Raw genomic sequence first — 18,292 nt, 5'->3', positions numbered from 1 at the left:
TCACCGTCACTGCTTAACTTACGCCGCACGTCACACTCTTTTCTTCTTCTTCTTCTTCTTCTTTCTCCCGGAGAAGAAGATGGAGAAATGTTGACAGAAGAAAGAGAGCACAACCTGGGATTAGCAAAAAGATAGTTTTGCCCTTGTCGGGAGTGTGCTCTCTTTCCTTCTGCCACCATCATCGCGCATTTGCGCCATGTTATGTGACCGTGTCGTGTGAGCGTACATGTTATGTATATACACTCTGACTCTAAATCCCTAATATAGATAGATACTCTGATTGCTTCAACAAAGTTTCTTCACTATCAAGTAAGGTACGTAACTAGATCAGTCTTTGATGATCTTGAAACTGTGTTTTTGCTTTTTGATTGCTCTGTAAATCAAATCCATTTTTATTCTAGTTTCTGAGATGTGTTTATATGAAAATAGAAACCTAATTGTTCAATATAAACTCATTGAACCAAAGGCCACACATAGTGTTGTTATACAAAATCAAGCAAATGAAATGAAAATTATCTATCAGAAAGAAAGAATATTAAAAGATATATTCTAACTAAGATACAACGTACACGATGCTGTCTCCTTCTTCATCTTCTGAAACAATGTCATCGAGACTTAACCCACAAGAGAAAGACAATGTAGGTTTCTTCTTCGGTACCGGACTAGGCTCAACCTCATTGTTAAGTATCTGCAGAACACGTCTCATTGATGGTCTCTCGTTACTATCTGGGTGAGCACACTTAAGACCCACAAGCAACAGTTTCTTCATCATTTCTTCATCAAACTCACCTTTCAATCTCCCATCCACAGCTTCAAGAACTCTTCCTTCACTGTGCAATCTCCAGACCCAATCCACTAGATTCACTGTCTTTTGACTCTCTGGTTCTTTATCTATTGGCCTTCTCCCACAAGCAACCTCTAGAATCACCACTCCGTAGCTAAAAGCATCTGTTTTATCAGTCGCAGTGCCGTACTGGAGGTACTCTGGTGCGAGATAACCCATTGTGCCAGCGGTCAAGGTTGAGACAGGGCTCTTATCATGCTCCGTGAGTCTAGCCAGACCGAAATCTCCAAGCCTTGCGTTGAAGTATATGTCAAGCATTATGTTGCTCGTCTTAATGTCTCTGTGAACCACTTGCTGCTCACACTCATGGTGAAGATAAGACAAAGCTGAAGCCAAACCAATAGCTATGTTCAACCTATGCGACCAGTCAAGAACCACAGCTCCTGTTTCTGATTCTTGATACAGTATCTTATCAAGACTCCCATTAGGCATGAACTCATAGACGAGAAGCAATTCACCTTTCTCGTTACACCAACCCTGCAACTGAACAAGATTCTTGTGTCGCAAGCAAGCAATGATGGATAGCTCTGCCAAAAACTCTGTTTTACCTTCAGTCGAGTTACGTATCGATCTTTTCACAGCAGAGATTGTCCCAGATGAAACAAACAAGGCTCTGTAAACATTCCCAAACGCTCCTCTCCCAATGACTCTACTGGAATGAAACCCTTTCGTAGCAGCGTAAAGCTCTCTGTAACTAAACTCTCTCAAACCAGTGATTTGCTCACTCTTAAGCTCCTTCTCTGCTTTCACACTCTTCCATCTCTTCAAAGTGAAGTACCCAAACACCAAAAGAGCTAAACAGATCAACACCGGACAAGAAATACCAAGTCCAATAGCAAGATTGTGTCTTCCCCTCCTCTTCTTCTTACTCGGTATAACCACAGGACCATTCACCACAGAACTATCAGAAACGTTGTGTAAATGATTAGACTTGGATCTCACCGGAAGAAACCCAGAAGTCTTGAAACTCCAATTCTCAATCAGATGAACCTCAGTGCTTCCTTCTGTTGAACCTGAGAATCCAACGTACATCTCACCGTTCAAGAACGGGGAAAGATCGATCTTAACAGATAAAAGAGGCTTCTCTGGCTTCTTAGTTGTGGAAACAGGATCAGTATAGCTCAAGAACACGTTCAACAAACTCAAATCGTTCTTGTAATCGATCCAAGAAGTGATCGATTTTCCAGATTTGAGATCAATCGAAGGAGGGTCCGAAGTCGCGATTGAGTTCAAACTATCAACATCCAAACCAACGTGGTTACCGCTTTGATCGTTGAAGTGAGGATCGAGTTTCGTATCGAATTCGATAGCGACGAACCGGTTCTTCATCGGCTGAGAGGAGTTAACCAGACCCAAGTAACCACCGGGACTACCCAGAGTATCGTTGTCGTGAGAGAGGAAGAAAGCGAGCCCGTCTCCGGCGGAGGTCGGATCCGGGTTTAGGTTCTGAACCGAGAAGGAGAAGTGAGTGGAGAAAGACGTCGTGGTGTTCGATTCAGGATCGTAGAAACGGATCGGAGCGTTGTAGATCACAGTACCGGAGCTTGTATCGGGAACGCCTAGCTCCCTCGTGAGTCCGACGACGCCGTTTCGGAGATGCGAGTCGCCGAGGAACGTGAGGTTACGGATCGTGAATGATTTGAATGCGAAGTTCACGTTTTCGGATGATACGAAGACTTGATTCGACATGGATAGTGCTGTTATCCATGTGAAGAAGAGAACAAGAAGCTTTCTTGAAAGAGACATTAGAGAGAGAGAGAAGAGAAAGAGATTTTGTTATTACTGTGGTGGGAAAATGGATTCGAATTGGATTATGATGAAGAAGGTGAGGGTATTATTGTAATTTGTGTGTAGCAACGGTTATTAAAAGGGTGGTGATGATACGGTGGCGTTTTTGAGAGTGGGAACAAAAAAGTGTGTTAGGAGCGGGTCGGGTGGGGTCTGGTTTACATGGGACGCAGAATTCTAAACTGACCGTTTTAAATGGGCATCTCTGCTGTATTCTATATAGCGCCACCACGTGAAATAAGAATAATGTGTATTGATTGATCTTTTACTTCATTTATTATTTTATCAGTCTATTTTTCAATAACTCAATTTGACTCACCGACTCGTGTTGACTGTGTTTACTATTTTGTAGCTCTCACAATACATAATATTAGTATTAATATAAGTGTTTATGTTACTTATCCGTTGTGCAACTGTGAGTGAGTGTTAAGAGTCTTAAAAACCCAAATCATAGTCTAGAACTGTGAGTTGCGACTATTTTATTTTAAGCCCCAAAGTCGACAGTAATTAAATATAATTAAGCGATCATGATCCAAAAAAGTTATCTTAACGAAATCGACATTTATAAAAAGGGAAGTTGTAGTGAGAATTTGGTTATATTGAAAAAGAACAAATCTCTTGCTTTCAGCGCCTGGCTCTTCTTTCCACTAAGAAGAATCAAGAACAGAACCTTATAATATTAAACTAGCCGTTATGTATGAACATGAGGGTCAATAGGGATGACTAAATTAATTATTACATTACCCATTCACTATCACATACATAAGAAAGCAAAAAAAGAAACCTTAAGAGATTCGATTTTGATAGTAGGATACCTTGCTACAATAAGTAAAGAGAGATAGAGAATTCACAAACTAATTTTTAAGCTTCAAGGCTACTAATGTTTATGTTCCTCATTTCCAGCAAAAGATACGAAACTTGAAACACATTGATACTTACTTTGTTTGTGGTGGTTCTAAGTTTTAATGTCACTGTAAATCTGACCTTTGGCTTCTCGTAGTTTATGCTATCTTGATTGGAACCTTGGAGGCAAAAGAACTAGGAGATGCAAAACAAAACTTATCCATAAGTATGGCGAAAACTAGTATGAAACTTTATTTTTAATAAAGTGTAATCGAGAGATCTTACCTTCGCTTATATCGCATTTTCGTTTTACAGGGAAAGTAATTTTTGGATCAAGGTTTTGTTGGGGAATGACAGCGAGCATGACATTGCTCTTACTGTAAGAATAAGAAGCGTTGGGGTAAACACAAATGGTAATTGACTAGTGAGAAATGAACATTAACGAACGAGAGAGCAATTCAGAAACAAAACCTGGCCCAAGTAGGAACGAATTTTTTGTTTGACATGGCGTCATTGTCGTCTTCCTCTTCCTCTTCGTTGTCTGAGCATTTGTATGGAGAGATGTCGTACGACTCTTCCATTTCTTCAATTCCCAAGTAGGGTTCTTCAGACATTTTCCCTGGATTGCTTATCACCTAAAAGCACAACAATTATTATTTATTAGAAGTGATTTCATCTCTAAAATGTCTAGCAAAGATGAGAGACTTGTACCTTGTCACTGGAATTACTCTTTGATCTCACTTCAGGGATCCTAGTATTCGCTTGTCCTCGGGTTTTCTCTGCATTATTTTGGTCTTCTTTGAGTTCTTTCTGTGCTTTTATCCTCGCATCCTAAAAATGTCGTTATTTTTAATTTAGCAAAATCTCCAACATCACAATAGCTAAACAAAGCTTTGAAAAAAAGAACAAGAGGAGTAGGGCTCTTTACCATAGCTTGTCTTTTCAATTCTTTTTCAGCTTGTAGTTTTTCATCAGCCTCTCTTTGTTGTCTCTGAATTTCTGCAATGCGTTGTCTTTTAGCTTCCTTTACCTTTTTGTCTTCTACTTCCCTCTGCCTTTTCCTATCAGCCATCTCAAACTCCTTTCTCTTCCGCTCTTCTTCTTTCTTTTTCTTTTCCATCTCTTGCTTCCAAGCCATTTCCGCCTCCTTTTTCTTTCGATCATCTTCTTTCTTTTTCTTCTCTATCTCCTGCTTTCTCATATTTTCCTGTTCCTGTCTAGCCCTTTCAAGCTTCATAGCTTCCTTCTTCAGCTTACGATCCTTCTCTTTCTGTTCAGCAATCCGTTTTGAAGCCTCAGCAGCCTCCAGGGCCTTTACTTTGACATCCCTCTTGCCTGAGGGAAACGTAGATAGGGTCAAATCAGGTGAATAAGTAGCTCAAGAAGGTAGCAAAATGATACCTCCAATTTATTGGAACTTTCAAAAGCTTCATACTGGAAAGAGAAAACAATTACCTGTAATTAGTGCAGGTGCTGGTTTTTGCTGCTGCACAAGTGGAACGAACGAAGTCATGTTGGAGACAATGTTGTTGTGCCTAGGTTCGTTTTCTGGTAACCGGGGACCTACAGTTGCCAAACTCGAGTTACAAGACAACTTAGGCTTACTAATCCTGCTACTAGGTGGTTTAACATTTCTTTTAGCACCTGCTCCACTTTGGTTCTCTTTACCTTTACCCGTGAACCTTCGGTTACTCTGCTTTCCCACTTTACTTTTGACACTGTTGCACTTAGCGGAAAAGCTGAATGCAGTATTGACAGAGTCTAGACTCTGTCGATCAACAAGAATCTTGGCTTCAGAAACAAGTGGAAGAAACTTCATAGGGTCTTCTTCATTAACATCACCAAGAGGTTTCATTTCGGCAGAGACATTCTCCCTTTCAGAACCAGATGCTTCATTGACAGCTTCAGATATCTCTTCCATGTTTTCATTTTCTTCAGCTATGCAAGGAAGTTCCAGAATTGAACTTCTTTGCTTCTCTGACCTCGTAGACTTTGGAGTGTTTGTGCATAAGTTCTCAGCTTCCTCTTCTACGTTCTCATTCTCTTCGCTAATGCAAGGTAGGTCTGGTGTCTGACTGCTTCGTTTCTCTGAACTGGAAGACTTCTGCAAACTTCTATACCACAACTTCTCAGTCGGTGACGTGCAAGGATTCCTAGCCTCAGCAGATGAGCCAGCACCAGAAAGAGGCAGAGAGTCAGTGTACGATCTTCCTGTATAATCATGGTTAATCCCTAAGTTATCAAAGACAGAGCTACCCTCGAGATTCTGACTGAAAAACATGCCATCAAACAGCTCAGTTGAGACGGACTGATCCAACTCTAGTTTTCCATCGTACTTAAATGTCTTAGCCAGATGTAATGACGGAGTGGTCCTGCAAGCAGACTTGCAAATCTGCTCTATCATGGCTGCACTTTCTGCTGTAGTTCTTGGAAGTTGGAAATTGTCATGATTTAACTGGTTTTTGGAGCCGCTTTGATTTTCATCATCCGTTTGAATTAAAAATCCCTCCAAAACAGGGGGGCTTCCATCGTCTGAGCTTATCAAACCCAAGGGTGGTATACAAGGAGAACCATCTGAATCGCGAACAATGCAACTAGCTAATCCATGTGAGGTTTTTCCAGCAAATGGCAAAAAGTGAATATTTTCTGATCTAACTCCGTGATCTGGAGCAATTTGACTCCTCTGTACACTTAGCTGTTCTGGTCTGAAGGAAAATGAGGCAGGACTCATCAATCCAGCTTCCTTGAATAAGTAACTCTGTAAAGATCCATTTTCCGGTTAATTGCACATCATACAGTACAAGAGAAACTATTCTGGAATTATTTTTGAACTATTTAGAAATTATTATGGAACCAATATTATTTTTCAAGGAAAAGGGATTACTTTTTAAAAGACATTAAATTTACGAGGACAGAGAAATAGTGCACATACCTCATCAAATCGTAACTCAGCTGAAGATGCATATCCAATCATCTTTTGTAACTCAACACCATAGTGATCTGAAGATGCAGATCCAATCATCTTCTGTAACTCAACGTCATAGTTATCCAGGTTGTGACATGCAACTTCCTCCCGATGATGTACTGTTTCCCTAACAGAATCTAACTCGAGATTGTCTCCCTGCAAAATATAAAATCCCACGATTTAAAAAGCATCTTAATTACATTTGGAAGGAAGGAGCAGTTCAAGATTCTCATATATTGAGCTGTCCCAAGACATAGGGAAAGAATATTCACCCCTGGGCTTGGCGAAAGCCCTCTACTAGTTGTTTTTTCCAGGGTTCTTCTCCGCTTATTCTGCCGCATGGATCCCCCAATGGAGGAACTAGAGCAGAAAAATTCCTGAATCGAGCTCTCTGGATCATGAGAATCTTCTGTTTCTGTACATTTTCCATCTCCTGTAATTGGGGGAACACCTTTTTCATAGGATGTTTCATGTTGAGCTCTCTTTCTCGATGCATCTATATGGCCAGTAAATGTATTTGACTCTGCAGGTTCATCCTCTCCTACTTTTAAGCCAGAGTGGCTTGCATGCGATTCCATTTCTTGTACCATTTCTATCTTTAACCCATTGTGCTCCTCAATGTCATCCATTTCACTATCTGCCAAGAGATTTACTCCAAAATCAGTAAGGGATGGGACATAAGACACCTTTGCAGCGGGTGCTGGAGTGGGGACCTTCTCCATCATTGATTTTTCTTGACTATTCACTGGAACCTCATCGAAATTGCGTTTTTCATTATCATCAATATGGGTTGATTCAGGCTTCACAAAAGCAGGGCGATTAGGGGTTCTCAGCGATGAATTTCCTTCTCTAACTTCAACCAGTTTGTCAGCCGATTTGTGATAAGAGCCAACAGAAAAAGCCTTATATTCATTTGCTGAATTCTCTTCTGTAGCTGAGCTTCTTGGCCTACTAATTCTTTCATGGCATTGGCTACTCCCAGCATTTGTCACTGAACCCAGTGGCTGCACTTCTTTGGACCCGCAACTAATATCACATCTTTTAGAATGGTCAATCAATTTTTCGGGCGTACCGCTTTCCTGAAGAATAGACTCAACCTGCAATGGCTCAACCACCGTGATATCAGTTTGGTTTGAACTTCTAGAATTTGAAATACTGCTAATTTCAATCGATACACCATTGTTATCTTCCTCCACTAATGAACCTTCACCAATAACAGCAATGGGCTTCAAAGATACACTTTCATCGTCTGAGTGAATTACTGAGTTTACCGACTGCAATTCAACTGAAGGGGACTCAAAAAAGCCCAAAAGCTCGGTCTTGGACATAGAACCTTGGATTGCACCCGCACAAAAGGTCTCATCTGGGGAGATGCCAGTTTGGCTTACCCTTTCAGCACTTGAACATCTGTTCATGTCAACACATTCACCCTTTTCTTCTGATTGATCATTGCTAGTTATATTTTCAACTATTAAACTTTCCACATCAACAGTAGAGGGATCCAGTGAATCTTTTACATGGCTACCTTGCAGTATTGAAATTGAATCTCTTGGCTCCACATCAATTGCAGAAGATAGAGAGCCTGAATGCTCGGTCTTCGATCTATCTTCTCGAGCATTACTTCTGGATCTTGCAATGATTTCAGACTGAAAGATGCTCGTTCCAGCATCTGTTATCATAGAAAGTTCATTAACCACAGGTATTGCTTGAGGTAATTCTACTTCATGATCGGCACAGTGAGAGGGACTCGAATATCTTGACTGAAAGTTACCAGAAAAGGACTTGCTTGATTTTTGATGTTTCTCCTTGGCGCTATCTTGACTTGAGCTTTTAGATCTTGTACTTCCATCGAGATAAGCTGTTTCATTGCAAGTTCTGCTTTTGGGATCATCCATTTGGTCAGTACTTCCATCGAGATAAGCTGTTTCATTGCAAGTTCTGCTTTTGGGATCATCCATTTGGTCAGTACTTCCATCGAGATAAGCTGTTTCATTGCAAGTTCTGCTTTTGGGATCATCCATTTGGTCAGTACTTCCATCGAGATAAGCTGTTTCATTGCAAGTTCTGCTTTTGGGATCATCCATTTGGTCAGTACTTCCATCGAGATAAGCTGTTTCATTGCAAGTTCTGCTTTTGGGATCATCCATTTGGTCAGTACTTCCATCGAGATAAGCTGTTTCATTGCAAGTTCTGCTTTTGGGATCATCCATTTGGTCAGTACTTCCATCGAGATAAGCTGTTTCATTGCAAGTTCTGCTTTTGGGATCATCCATTTGGTCAGTACTTCCATCGAGATAAGCTGTTTCATTGCAAGTTCTGCTTTTGGGATCATCCATTTGGTCAGTACTTCCATCGAGATAAGCTGTTTCATTGCAAGTTCTGCTTTTGGGATCATCCATTTGGTCAGTACTTCCATCGAGATAAGCTGTTTCATTGCAAGTTCTGCTTTTGGGATCATCCATTTGGTCAGTACTTCCATCGAGATAAGCTGTTTCATTGCAAGTTCTGCTTTTGGGATCATCCATTTGGTCAGTACTTCCATCGAGATAAGCTGTTTCATTGCAAGTTCTGCTTTTGGGATCATCCATTTGGTCAGTACTTCCATCGAGATAAGCTGTTTCATTGCAAGTTCTGCTTTTGGGATCATCCATTTGGTCAGTACTTCCATCGAGATAAGCTGTTTCATTGCAAGTTCTGCTTTTGGGATCATCCATTTGGTCAGTACTTCCATCGAGATAAGCTGTTTCATTGCAAGTTCTGCTTTTGGGATCATCCACTTGCTCATCTACTTCGGCAGACACTTCATTAACTTTCTCATTGCACTGTAATATGTCAATGTCATTCACATGACCAGACTCGGGTAGAGATTCTGATACACTAGAAGCATAAGCATCCTCGCTCGAAGATTTTTTCACCGAATCCACTTTCTGATGCAAGGTAAAAGACTCTCTAGTTAAACAAGTTTTAATACACTGATCCCCTCCTTTATCTTGAGAATTACTGTTCTCTACTTCGTCTCGACACTCTTCATCATTCTCATCATGCTTAAATAACTTTATCTCACTAACACTGTCAGACCTTAAAGAAGCAATCCCAAAGCCTATGTTTCCATCCTGAGAAGATTTGAGATCACTTCTACTTTTTGAACGGCTTTTCGACGCTTTGGCACTACTACGAAGCTCCAAAGCTTTCTGACGTGACCTTGATCTCTGCATCTTAGCAAGTGATAATCCAGGGTCAAGGTAAGCGTCTGGATCAGTTTCTTCTTGACGATAACCGGGAGGAGATGGTTTCCGCTCACAACCAGTAGTTGAGACACTTTTGAGAACCTTTTCCCCTTGGCTACATCCAGGAAATGTAGCATCAAGATTAGTTTCAACTGTCTGATTCTGAGAGTGTTCAGGAGATGAACAACTTTGATTCTCTCCGCAATCGATTGAGACACTTTCTGGCAATCCCTCTTTCTCATGGACATCTCTAGGAGATGCAATATTACCATCCTGCTCATGAGAATGATTCGTAACATGTCTGACTAAGTTGTGTGAGAGGTCGTGTTGTGGTTCCTTTTCAAGCAACTGCTCTTCTATTGGGTTATTATTTACCACAGACGTCAGGTCTTGTCTTACTACATTGTCAGCTAGAAACCTGACAGGCCGTTGGTATGAAAAGGGACAAATGATGGAAGGTCTTGAAGAAGGAAATAGAAGTTCTGATATAATCTCCCCCTTATTCAACTCTGTATACACATAAACAAACATCAAAAGTAAGAATCGCGACCAGAAACTCTTCTATTCAATCGTAATTGAAACAGCACGAGCTCCTAAAACCTATTCACAGGAAACGTTAACATCAAATTTTGTGCTTATGAACCCTAATACCATTTCTAAATCTTTCAATCCGTATTATCAAAGTAATTCAACGACAAATTATGCTTATAAGCTTTATAATCTTTCAATCCATCTCCGGTAAAGTATCAAACAACTTCACAGCAACAATACCCAGTTAAAATTGCGCTGACGAGGAGAAGAAATCGATCCGTAAAAAATTGAGCAACTGAAATCAAATTGAGGAACTACCGGAAGTTTGGGAAGGTAGAGACGGAGACCAAAGCCACGACGGAGGAGATACTCCGGCGAGTAGGCATTTGGAGGCTAAATGGTGGTCGTAGAGATCTACTTGTTGCTTAACCTGGTCGACGATTCGCCTCTTCCTCTCAAAGATCTGAACGAAAAGATTCTCAATCTTCACATTCTCTGGCTTCCCCCTCGGATTCTCCTTGACGGAAAACATCTCCGACGACCTTCTCTAGAGATATATAGAGAGAGAGAGAGACTGTTAGCGCGGATTTGAATTTCAAAATTTTAGGGATAAAGATTCATTTTCGTTTTCCCTTATTAAAGATTTTTTTATAAAAACCTTCGCTGATTATACAAAACGCTGCGTTTTAAATTCATTAAACTCTTCACCACTTTATACATATACGATGTCGTTCGCTTTATTCTTTTCACCGTGTCGTCGTCGTCGTTTTTATCTCACCCTGAAACAAAACATTCGCCGGCGTAATCGTTAGAGAGACTCCGATTCGAATTCGATCATCAAAGTTCAATGGATGTTCCCTTACCAGTCGATAAACTATCTGATGGATCAAACTCTGAGTAAAATTTTCGAAGCTTATTCTCGATTTTTGATTCCCTTCATCTGCCTCTTTTTTTATTTCCGAATTTGTAAATTTTGATGACGAGATTCTCACAATGTTTATAGTAAATTTCTGGGTGTTTGAATTTTATTCCGATTTTTTGTGTGAAAGCAGGGACAAAACTTGTGTAGTGCTTGTGGCAACTGGGAGTTTCAATCCTCCTACTTTCATGCATTTACGCCTGTTTGGTGAGTTTTTATTTTTTATTTTATTAGATCAGTTTATATAGAATTCAACGTTCCTATGTTTATCAATTTCGTGTTTCCGATACGATCAATCCGAAATTTCACATATTTTTTAGGCATTATGATCAGTGTTTGTTGTCTAAAGTAGCTTAGATTAGATTATGCCTTGTTGTATTGATTGTGTTAACTTAAGAGGTTTCTGGATGTTCATCATGTTAAACCAAAGTTTTATATCGTTGATGCTGAGACCTTTTGTTCAAATTTATATGTTTCTTTACATCAGACTGATAAGTTCTCTTTTTTCGTCTTTAGAGCTTGCGAGAGATGCGTTACACTCAAATGGATTTCATGTTCTTGGAGGCTATATGTCTCCTGTTAATGATGCATACAAGAAGAAGGTATAATATAACTATTGCTTCTTGAGAATCTTAGTTTCTTTTTCAATTAATGCCTCTTGTTTTTCTAAACCAACGCTAATGGACATGTTATGTGGTGATGATGAAACTATGAGCTCCTAAAGTTCTTCTGCTTACTCTTCTGTTTAATTTCCTTTAGATATGTAATAAAATCATCAGATTCTGTGTAGGACCTTTTATCTGCAGAACATCGTTTAGAAATGTGTAATCTGGCCTGTCATAGCTCTGACTTTGTAATGGTTGATCCATGGGAGGTACTTTCTCATTCCTCGAAAATATTTTAATAGGTTCTCTTTAGAGGAACAGAGCATTGTTTACAAAACTGTGGAAGCTGTTTTTACAGGCATTTCAAAGCACCTACCAACGAACTTTGACGGTTTTATTAAGGGTCAAGACTTTCCTTACCAAAAATCGACTTGTGCCTGAGGGTAAGATAACTGCAATAAAACTGTGTCATTTGTGGCCTTTGGCATCTTTTTACTCATAGTTGATGTCATTTGCATTTTTGTGTAATTGCTGGATCGTCTCAATGTGGTTGCTATGTTTCATCATATGTGTTAACCACTACGCAAATGACAAATTTATAGTATGTCGTTTCTAATGCTAGAGTCTCTCAAAGTCATGCTACTATGTGGCTCGGATTTACTGCAATCTTTCTGCACTCCCGGTGTTTGGATCCCTGAACAGGTAAACCAAGGCAGCATTGTTATCACATAAACAGAGATGTGTTTTATCGATTTTACTCATAGTTATGTTCCTTTCTCAATATTGGGTTTTGAAGGTAAGAACTATTTGTAAAGAATATGGCATTGTGTGCATCCGAAGAGAAGGACAAGATGTTGAAAATATGATCTCTGGTGACGAAATCTTAAACGAAAACCGCGTAAGTATTACCAGGTTTCTTTTCTGATTCCGCTGTTTCAGTCTGTGACACGGGTTTTAGTGAATGGTGTCACCTCGGTTTGTTTTGCAGGCTAACATCAAAATCGTTGACAATATTGTTCCTAATCAGATCAGTTCCAGTAGATTAAGGTTGTGTGAGATTTATCCTTCTCAAGAACATTTCATCTACACACAAAATACGATTTCTCATGCTCATTCCTCTGCTTCTTTCAGGCAATGCATTTCGCAAGGGTTATCGGTTAAATACTTGACTGGAGATGGAGTTATAGATTATATCAGACAACATCAACTTTACACGGAGCTCACATGACAAAAGCTGAGAGGATTATAATACTTAATCAGATCAAATATTACTACACAACCATATAATAATCGTGGTAAGCAAGATGTAATCCGATCAGATACATTTAACGAATCACCAGCTTTGGAAGAAGCACACTATTTCACGACAGCAAAACTCCCTAGTGTCCGTCTCACTCCCATTGTAAGGGCATACCCTATACAATACTTATTTATGTCAAAGCTCTGCCGATTCAAACTTACATATGGTAACTATGCAAAGGATAGAGTATTGTTCCATCAGTTATTCTCTTGAATGGCTCACCATCATCTATTATAAAAACTTCCTGACTCTTCCTAGCATGTTCTCCTTCTTACCGTTTTGCTCTTTTTTGACGCGAAATGCCTCCAATCTTCAGCATAGGCTCCTAAACCTGTACAAGACTCAAGACACGACCAAAAAGACACAAAAGGCATAAAAACACTCTATAAACGACTCAAAACGAGTACTCCTGTTTCACAAACTAGGGTGATGATGGTTTGATCCAGTTTAACTCATTTATTGGTGAAATGTTACTCTGCTTCCACTGACGTTGGTATTCAAAGCTGAGAGAATATTACTTCCATCAGATCAACATTACCACAATACCCATCAAATAATCATGATAAACGGATTTTAATCTTGGTCAAAAAAAAAAAAAAAACGGATTTTAATCAGATAAGGTACATTTACTGAATGCATGCGGGATAAAACATTACAAATAGAAAGTTACAACTCACAATGAAAATTAAGGAGAACAAAAGACAACCTCCGAAACATAAAACGACCCCAAATTAACTTGGATACTCAATCATTACGCAACATGTCTGATAGAATTGTTTCTCAAAAGAGTTCTGATACAACGTTGAGAACAAAATATCTTGTCATTGTATCCTTTGAAAAACATCGGGAATGGACAACGGTCCCGACACCCAATGCAAATTGGCCGGCTGAGAGAACTGTTAAGAAGGATCCAAAATTCTATCCATTTCGGCCTCGTAAGTTTAGATGTCTTCACGAGAACAGAGACGGAGTCTTTTACAGTATCACCAGGCTTCATGTAAATGTCTGTCCCAAGTAAACACTCAACATGAAGAGCGATGCAGCAGTCATGGCATTTATAAAAGAATAGCATTTCTCCTTCTTCTATTTTTCCTTCGCAAATTTCACACCGATCTTGTTGACCGCTTCCCTTTTCCCGATCACAAATGATGAGAATATGGTTGTCATGCTTATACCTTGCCTTATATGGAAAGGTAGCGCAACGATAACATAAAATATAATCGCATTCAATGCAGATTAATTTAGAATCGTCACTTTCCTCTTTGCACATATGACATAGTGTTAGTTCGTACGGTTCCGAAGCTAGGAATAAAGGATGTTTGTGGCCTTGAAAAGCAAATGGTTCGGTAATCAAGGCACACCGTAAATCTAGCTTGAAGTTTCTTCCATCTATATGATGCTCATAAAAGTAGCCAGTACCCTCACACGCACATTGGTTACACTGGAATATACCTTCGTCAGTACCAATTCCTTTGGTAGCAACTTTTATTGTAAGTGGATGTGGATATAAGGGGTACCGTTTCATGCGTGAAGCATTTGCACAATTTTCGTGGAGGATGAAGTTGCATTCCATTCCATCCCACATTTGTCGACCATTATGTCTTTCCAACTTAAAATACTAAAATAGCAACTATTGGATTTGCATGTCTTTCATTTATAGATTATGAATACTCTGAGATTCCTAACAGTTAGGAGTAAAAAAAAAAGGTTTAATCCATATAAAGTTAAATGAAATGAAACTATTTCATAGGTTTGACAAAAAAAAAAAAAAAAAAAAAAAAAAAAAAAAAANATAATGTACATATCCACAACTAGTTTTTCTATATAGATGATTATGTCTGTTTTTTTGCCTATACATAATAGTTGTCATACTACTAATATACTATATCAATATATTTACACAAATTGTCAAACAACAAAACTTGCAATCGATATCGTCAAACAGAAAAAAAGTGTCATCTATTACTTCCACTTGGAAAAAAATATTAGTTGCCACTTTAAACAAATTGAAGAACTCCCACTTGAAATTTTTGACATCGAACTTAAAAGTACTACCGGTGATCCACAACGATTTAATTCAAATAAATATCAATAAACCGGAGTTGGCAAGCGTTACTACGGTATTTTTTGTCATCGATGTCACGTCTCTAGATCTCTCTCTCGGCTGGTTTCTGTTGTAAGCTGACCTGATAGATAAATACACGTGTGACCTAATTCAGTCGGCATATATCCTAAAATCTTATAAACAAAGTTAAGTACCTGGTCAGCAAATTAGGCTATCTAAGACTTAATTTTTTAGGTTTCGGGGGAATGGACGTGGTTTGTAGCTGGGTTTCAAACATAGATAAGCCTTAAGTACTCGTCATATATATTAAAGCCATTTTCCTTTTTTCTTTTTTGTAAACTAGTTGCTAAAATCCAAGGTAATGCAAATACAAAAAGTAAAGCCATACAAACATTTTTTTTTTAAAGTTACATATTAAAACGAAATTTAAGAAATAAGAAATACAACAAAACCCGAAACAAAAATACTTCAAATTGACGGGATAAAGGGGATAAAGATCGTTTTCCCTAACTATTTTGATGATCAGTCTTCACTACAATACAAAGAACAAAATATTGTGTTCTGCCCTTTCAAATATATTGGGAATGGACAACGGCAAAAGCATCTAGTGCAAATTGGCCGGGTGAGAGAGTTGTTGACAAGAATCCAAAGATCTTTCCGTTTCGTACCCTTAGATGTGAGCCTGACAATAGAGATGTAGTCTTTCATAGTTTTATCAGGTCTCATGTACATGTCTACCCCAAGCACACAATCAACATGAACAGCTGTACTACAGCCATCACATTTATAAAATCGTAATTCTGTTTTCTTTCTAAACCCAAGATACCTCCTTTTTTTTACTTCTCCTATTTTGCCTTCGCAAACATCACACCAGCTTGATCACTTGCCTCTTTTCCATTGCAACTTGTGAGAAAATGACTATCATGCTTATAGCTTACCTTGTATGGGAAGGTAACACAACGGAAACATATATAATAATCGCATTCTATGCAAATTAACTTTGAATCGTTGCTTTCATATTTGCACATCTGACATCGTATATTTTTCTCTGTGTTCCAAGGTAGGAATAAGGGATGCTCGTGGCCTTTATAGTCAAATGGTTCAATTATGGAGGCACACCTTAAGTCTATCCGGAAGGGTTTGTCTTCTCAGCGATGCTCATAGAAGAAGCCATTACCATAACTATCACACTCAAAACAACGAAATTCACATGTCAGCCGTCTCTAAGTTTTTGAGGGCCACCCGCAAAAAAAAAAAAAGGGCTGCTTATGTAAAGAAAATTTGTTTTTTTATGCCAAAAACGGAAAAAGGTATTAGCTGTAGGAAAAAAAAACAAATAAAAGGTTAGCACTTGGACTTGTTGTCTATTTCATGTTGATGGTGAACCATGAGAATCAAAGGTATGAGAGCGAAAGACTATCCACTGATCATAGAGCTGTTTCTTGAAGATTCACAAAAGTTTATGGTAGTTTCTGGTGAAGTCCTGAACAAGTGGTTGACACACATCATAGAACAGATCTCAAGGTATGACAAACTCTTTCTTTAAAAAAAAAAATAATAATAATATAAGAGTAATCTTAATGGTCTATTGCTTTTCTGGTTCCCTCACTCCTTGTGTTTAACTATGTTTGGAAGTATGAGATCGTGTGTAAATGGCTGAAAAAAATGTGTTGTAAATTCAATGTTTTGTAGTTAAACTCAGATGATTGATTGCTGGAACACGAGGCTGATTGTAAATATTGTTGATGGGAAATGCTTGTATGTTTTCAACAAGTATGCATTGATGTGTGTGTTTAGTGTTTCAGGTTTATTATGCTCATTTGTTTCAGCTCATAAGAATGATCATGACTTTCTAAGCGGTAACATCCAGAGAGCAGCAATGGATTAAGGGTTTGACATCTAAAGTGTTGAATTGATCATGGAAGTAGGATCAGAGAGCTGTATGTGGGTTGTGAAAGTGCTTTAGAGGATTGTTGTTGAGTCGTCATGTGTCTGAAGGTGAATCAAATGACTGATATTGGGTCTAGATCAATAAATGAGTATAATATCGATTCCATGATGCAAAGGAATGAAGCTACCTGTACCAGAGGCTGATGAGTGTTTCGAGACAGAAAACTGTGCTTGGAAGTCGTATTTGACTCTCATGTTTGTACAACATGTGGTTGTTCATTTGAGTTTCATATTTGATCAAAGTATTTCATGCAAGAGATTGTTACCAGAAGATGGATTATGCTACGAAGCAAGTGTCTATGTCCCACCAGCTGTTTGACGTGTGCATTATAGAATATTAAAATACTATAATTCTAAAATAATTAGTATTCAGAAATATATATGTAGATTTACCAAAGAATTGCAATATTAAGTAAATACTGTCAATATTTTATTTATTATAACATGAATTTTCTTGTTTTAGTTTAAATTTCTATATCTTAAAAACTGTAAATGATTTTAATTTTCAGTTTTATTTAAGTTTTAAACTTCTAAACAGAAACCTAACTATTATAAGATTGAATGCATTAAACATATATACTCTATCTTTATATTGGATATAGATATGTTTTTAACCATAAATGATTCAACAAAACAATTTTATTACTTTTGTTTCTAATACTAAAAAAAAAAATTTGCTGGTCAACACCAGACATACTTAGTCAATGCCGAATTCTGACAAACAATATACTAGAATAAAATTATTGTGATTTTGAGCACATGCCATCATATATTTGATACATGTGCTCATGCAATATATTTATTTTGTGTAATTACCTATACATTTTTTAAGTTGGGATATGTGGTCATGTAGCTCACTATTATTTTTACAAAAATATTCCCTTCTAAAACTTGCTTTCACAAAATAATAGGCCACAGCCAACCTAAGTGAAAGTCCAATCCAAAATATGAAACCATTAAGAAAGATATGCATAGGAATCATCATAGCTCCATGATATATGTAATAGTGTAATAATATCTACACTCTCTAAAATGAATTTTTAAATCAAATTGTTTATAAATTAATATATACTAATTCTATTGTGTAGCACTTTTTCTAAAATCTATTTATTCCTACTAGTGAAGACAAAAACCCCATGATAGTTCTTTTGGTCATTCAAAGTATCTCCTAAATCCTTGCTTATGTCAATGACCAAAGCGGGAAGGTAATCCCTCTGAAGATCATGCTTCCTTAAGTTAGACCAATTTCTTTGCT

At 38.2% G+C, this 18,292-nt stretch overlaps 3 protein-coding genes across 5 annotated transcripts; 1 reads left to right on the top strand and 2 right to left on the bottom strand.

Moving 5' to 3' along the window:
* LOC104761632 (probable L-type lectin-domain containing receptor kinase S.7) lies at positions 377–2,936 on the bottom strand. The gene has a single exon (XM_010484752.2). The coding sequence runs from the start codon at positions 2,588–2,590 to the stop codon at positions 554–556; it is 2,037 nt and encodes a 678-aa protein (XP_010483054.1). The 5' UTR covers positions 2,591–2,936; the 3' UTR covers positions 377–553.
* On the bottom strand, positions 3,347–10,799 carry LOC104761631. Of its 3 annotated transcripts, none has more exons than XM_010484751.2 (10): positions 10,517–10,799; positions 6,713–10,176; positions 6,408–6,596; positions 5,144–6,233; positions 4,931–5,038; positions 4,404–4,810; positions 4,187–4,306; positions 3,947–4,110; positions 3,761–3,852; positions 3,347–3,670 (listed from the first exon to the last, which is right to left on the bottom strand). In XM_010484751.2, the coding sequence occupies exons 1-10, from the start codon at positions 10,728–10,730 to the stop codon at positions 3,639–3,641; spliced, it is 5,880 nt and encodes a 1,959-aa protein (XP_010483053.1). In that variant the 5' UTR covers positions 10,731–10,799; the 3' UTR covers positions 3,347–3,638. The 3 variants fall into 3 exon arrangements, with proteins under 3 accessions (XP_010483053.1, XP_010483052.1, XP_010483051.1); XM_010484750.2 differs by having other exon boundaries at positions 4,931–6,233; positions 6,713–8,109; positions 8,212–10,176; XM_010484749.2 differs by having other exon boundaries at positions 4,931–6,233.
* LOC104761630 (nicotinamide/nicotinic acid mononucleotide adenylyltransferase-like) lies at positions 10,935–13,270 on the top strand. Its single transcript, XM_010484747.2, has 9 exons — positions 10,935–11,095; positions 11,251–11,324; positions 11,634–11,719; positions 11,908–11,991; positions 12,081–12,165; positions 12,345–12,424; positions 12,519–12,620; positions 12,711–12,769; positions 12,854–13,270. The coding sequence occupies exons 1-9, from the start codon at positions 11,046–11,048 to the stop codon at positions 12,948–12,950; spliced, it is 717 nt and encodes a 238-aa protein (XP_010483049.1). The 5' UTR covers positions 10,935–11,045; the 3' UTR covers positions 12,951–13,270.

The sequence above is a fragment of the Camelina sativa genome, chromosome 18, assembly GCF_000633955.1.
Source record: "Camelina sativa cultivar DH55 chromosome 18, Cs, whole genome shotgun sequence".
Taxonomy (NCBI): Eukaryota; Viridiplantae; Streptophyta; class Magnoliopsida; order Brassicales; family Brassicaceae; genus Camelina; species Camelina sativa.
This window is presented reverse-complemented; position numbering and strand designations above follow the sequence as displayed.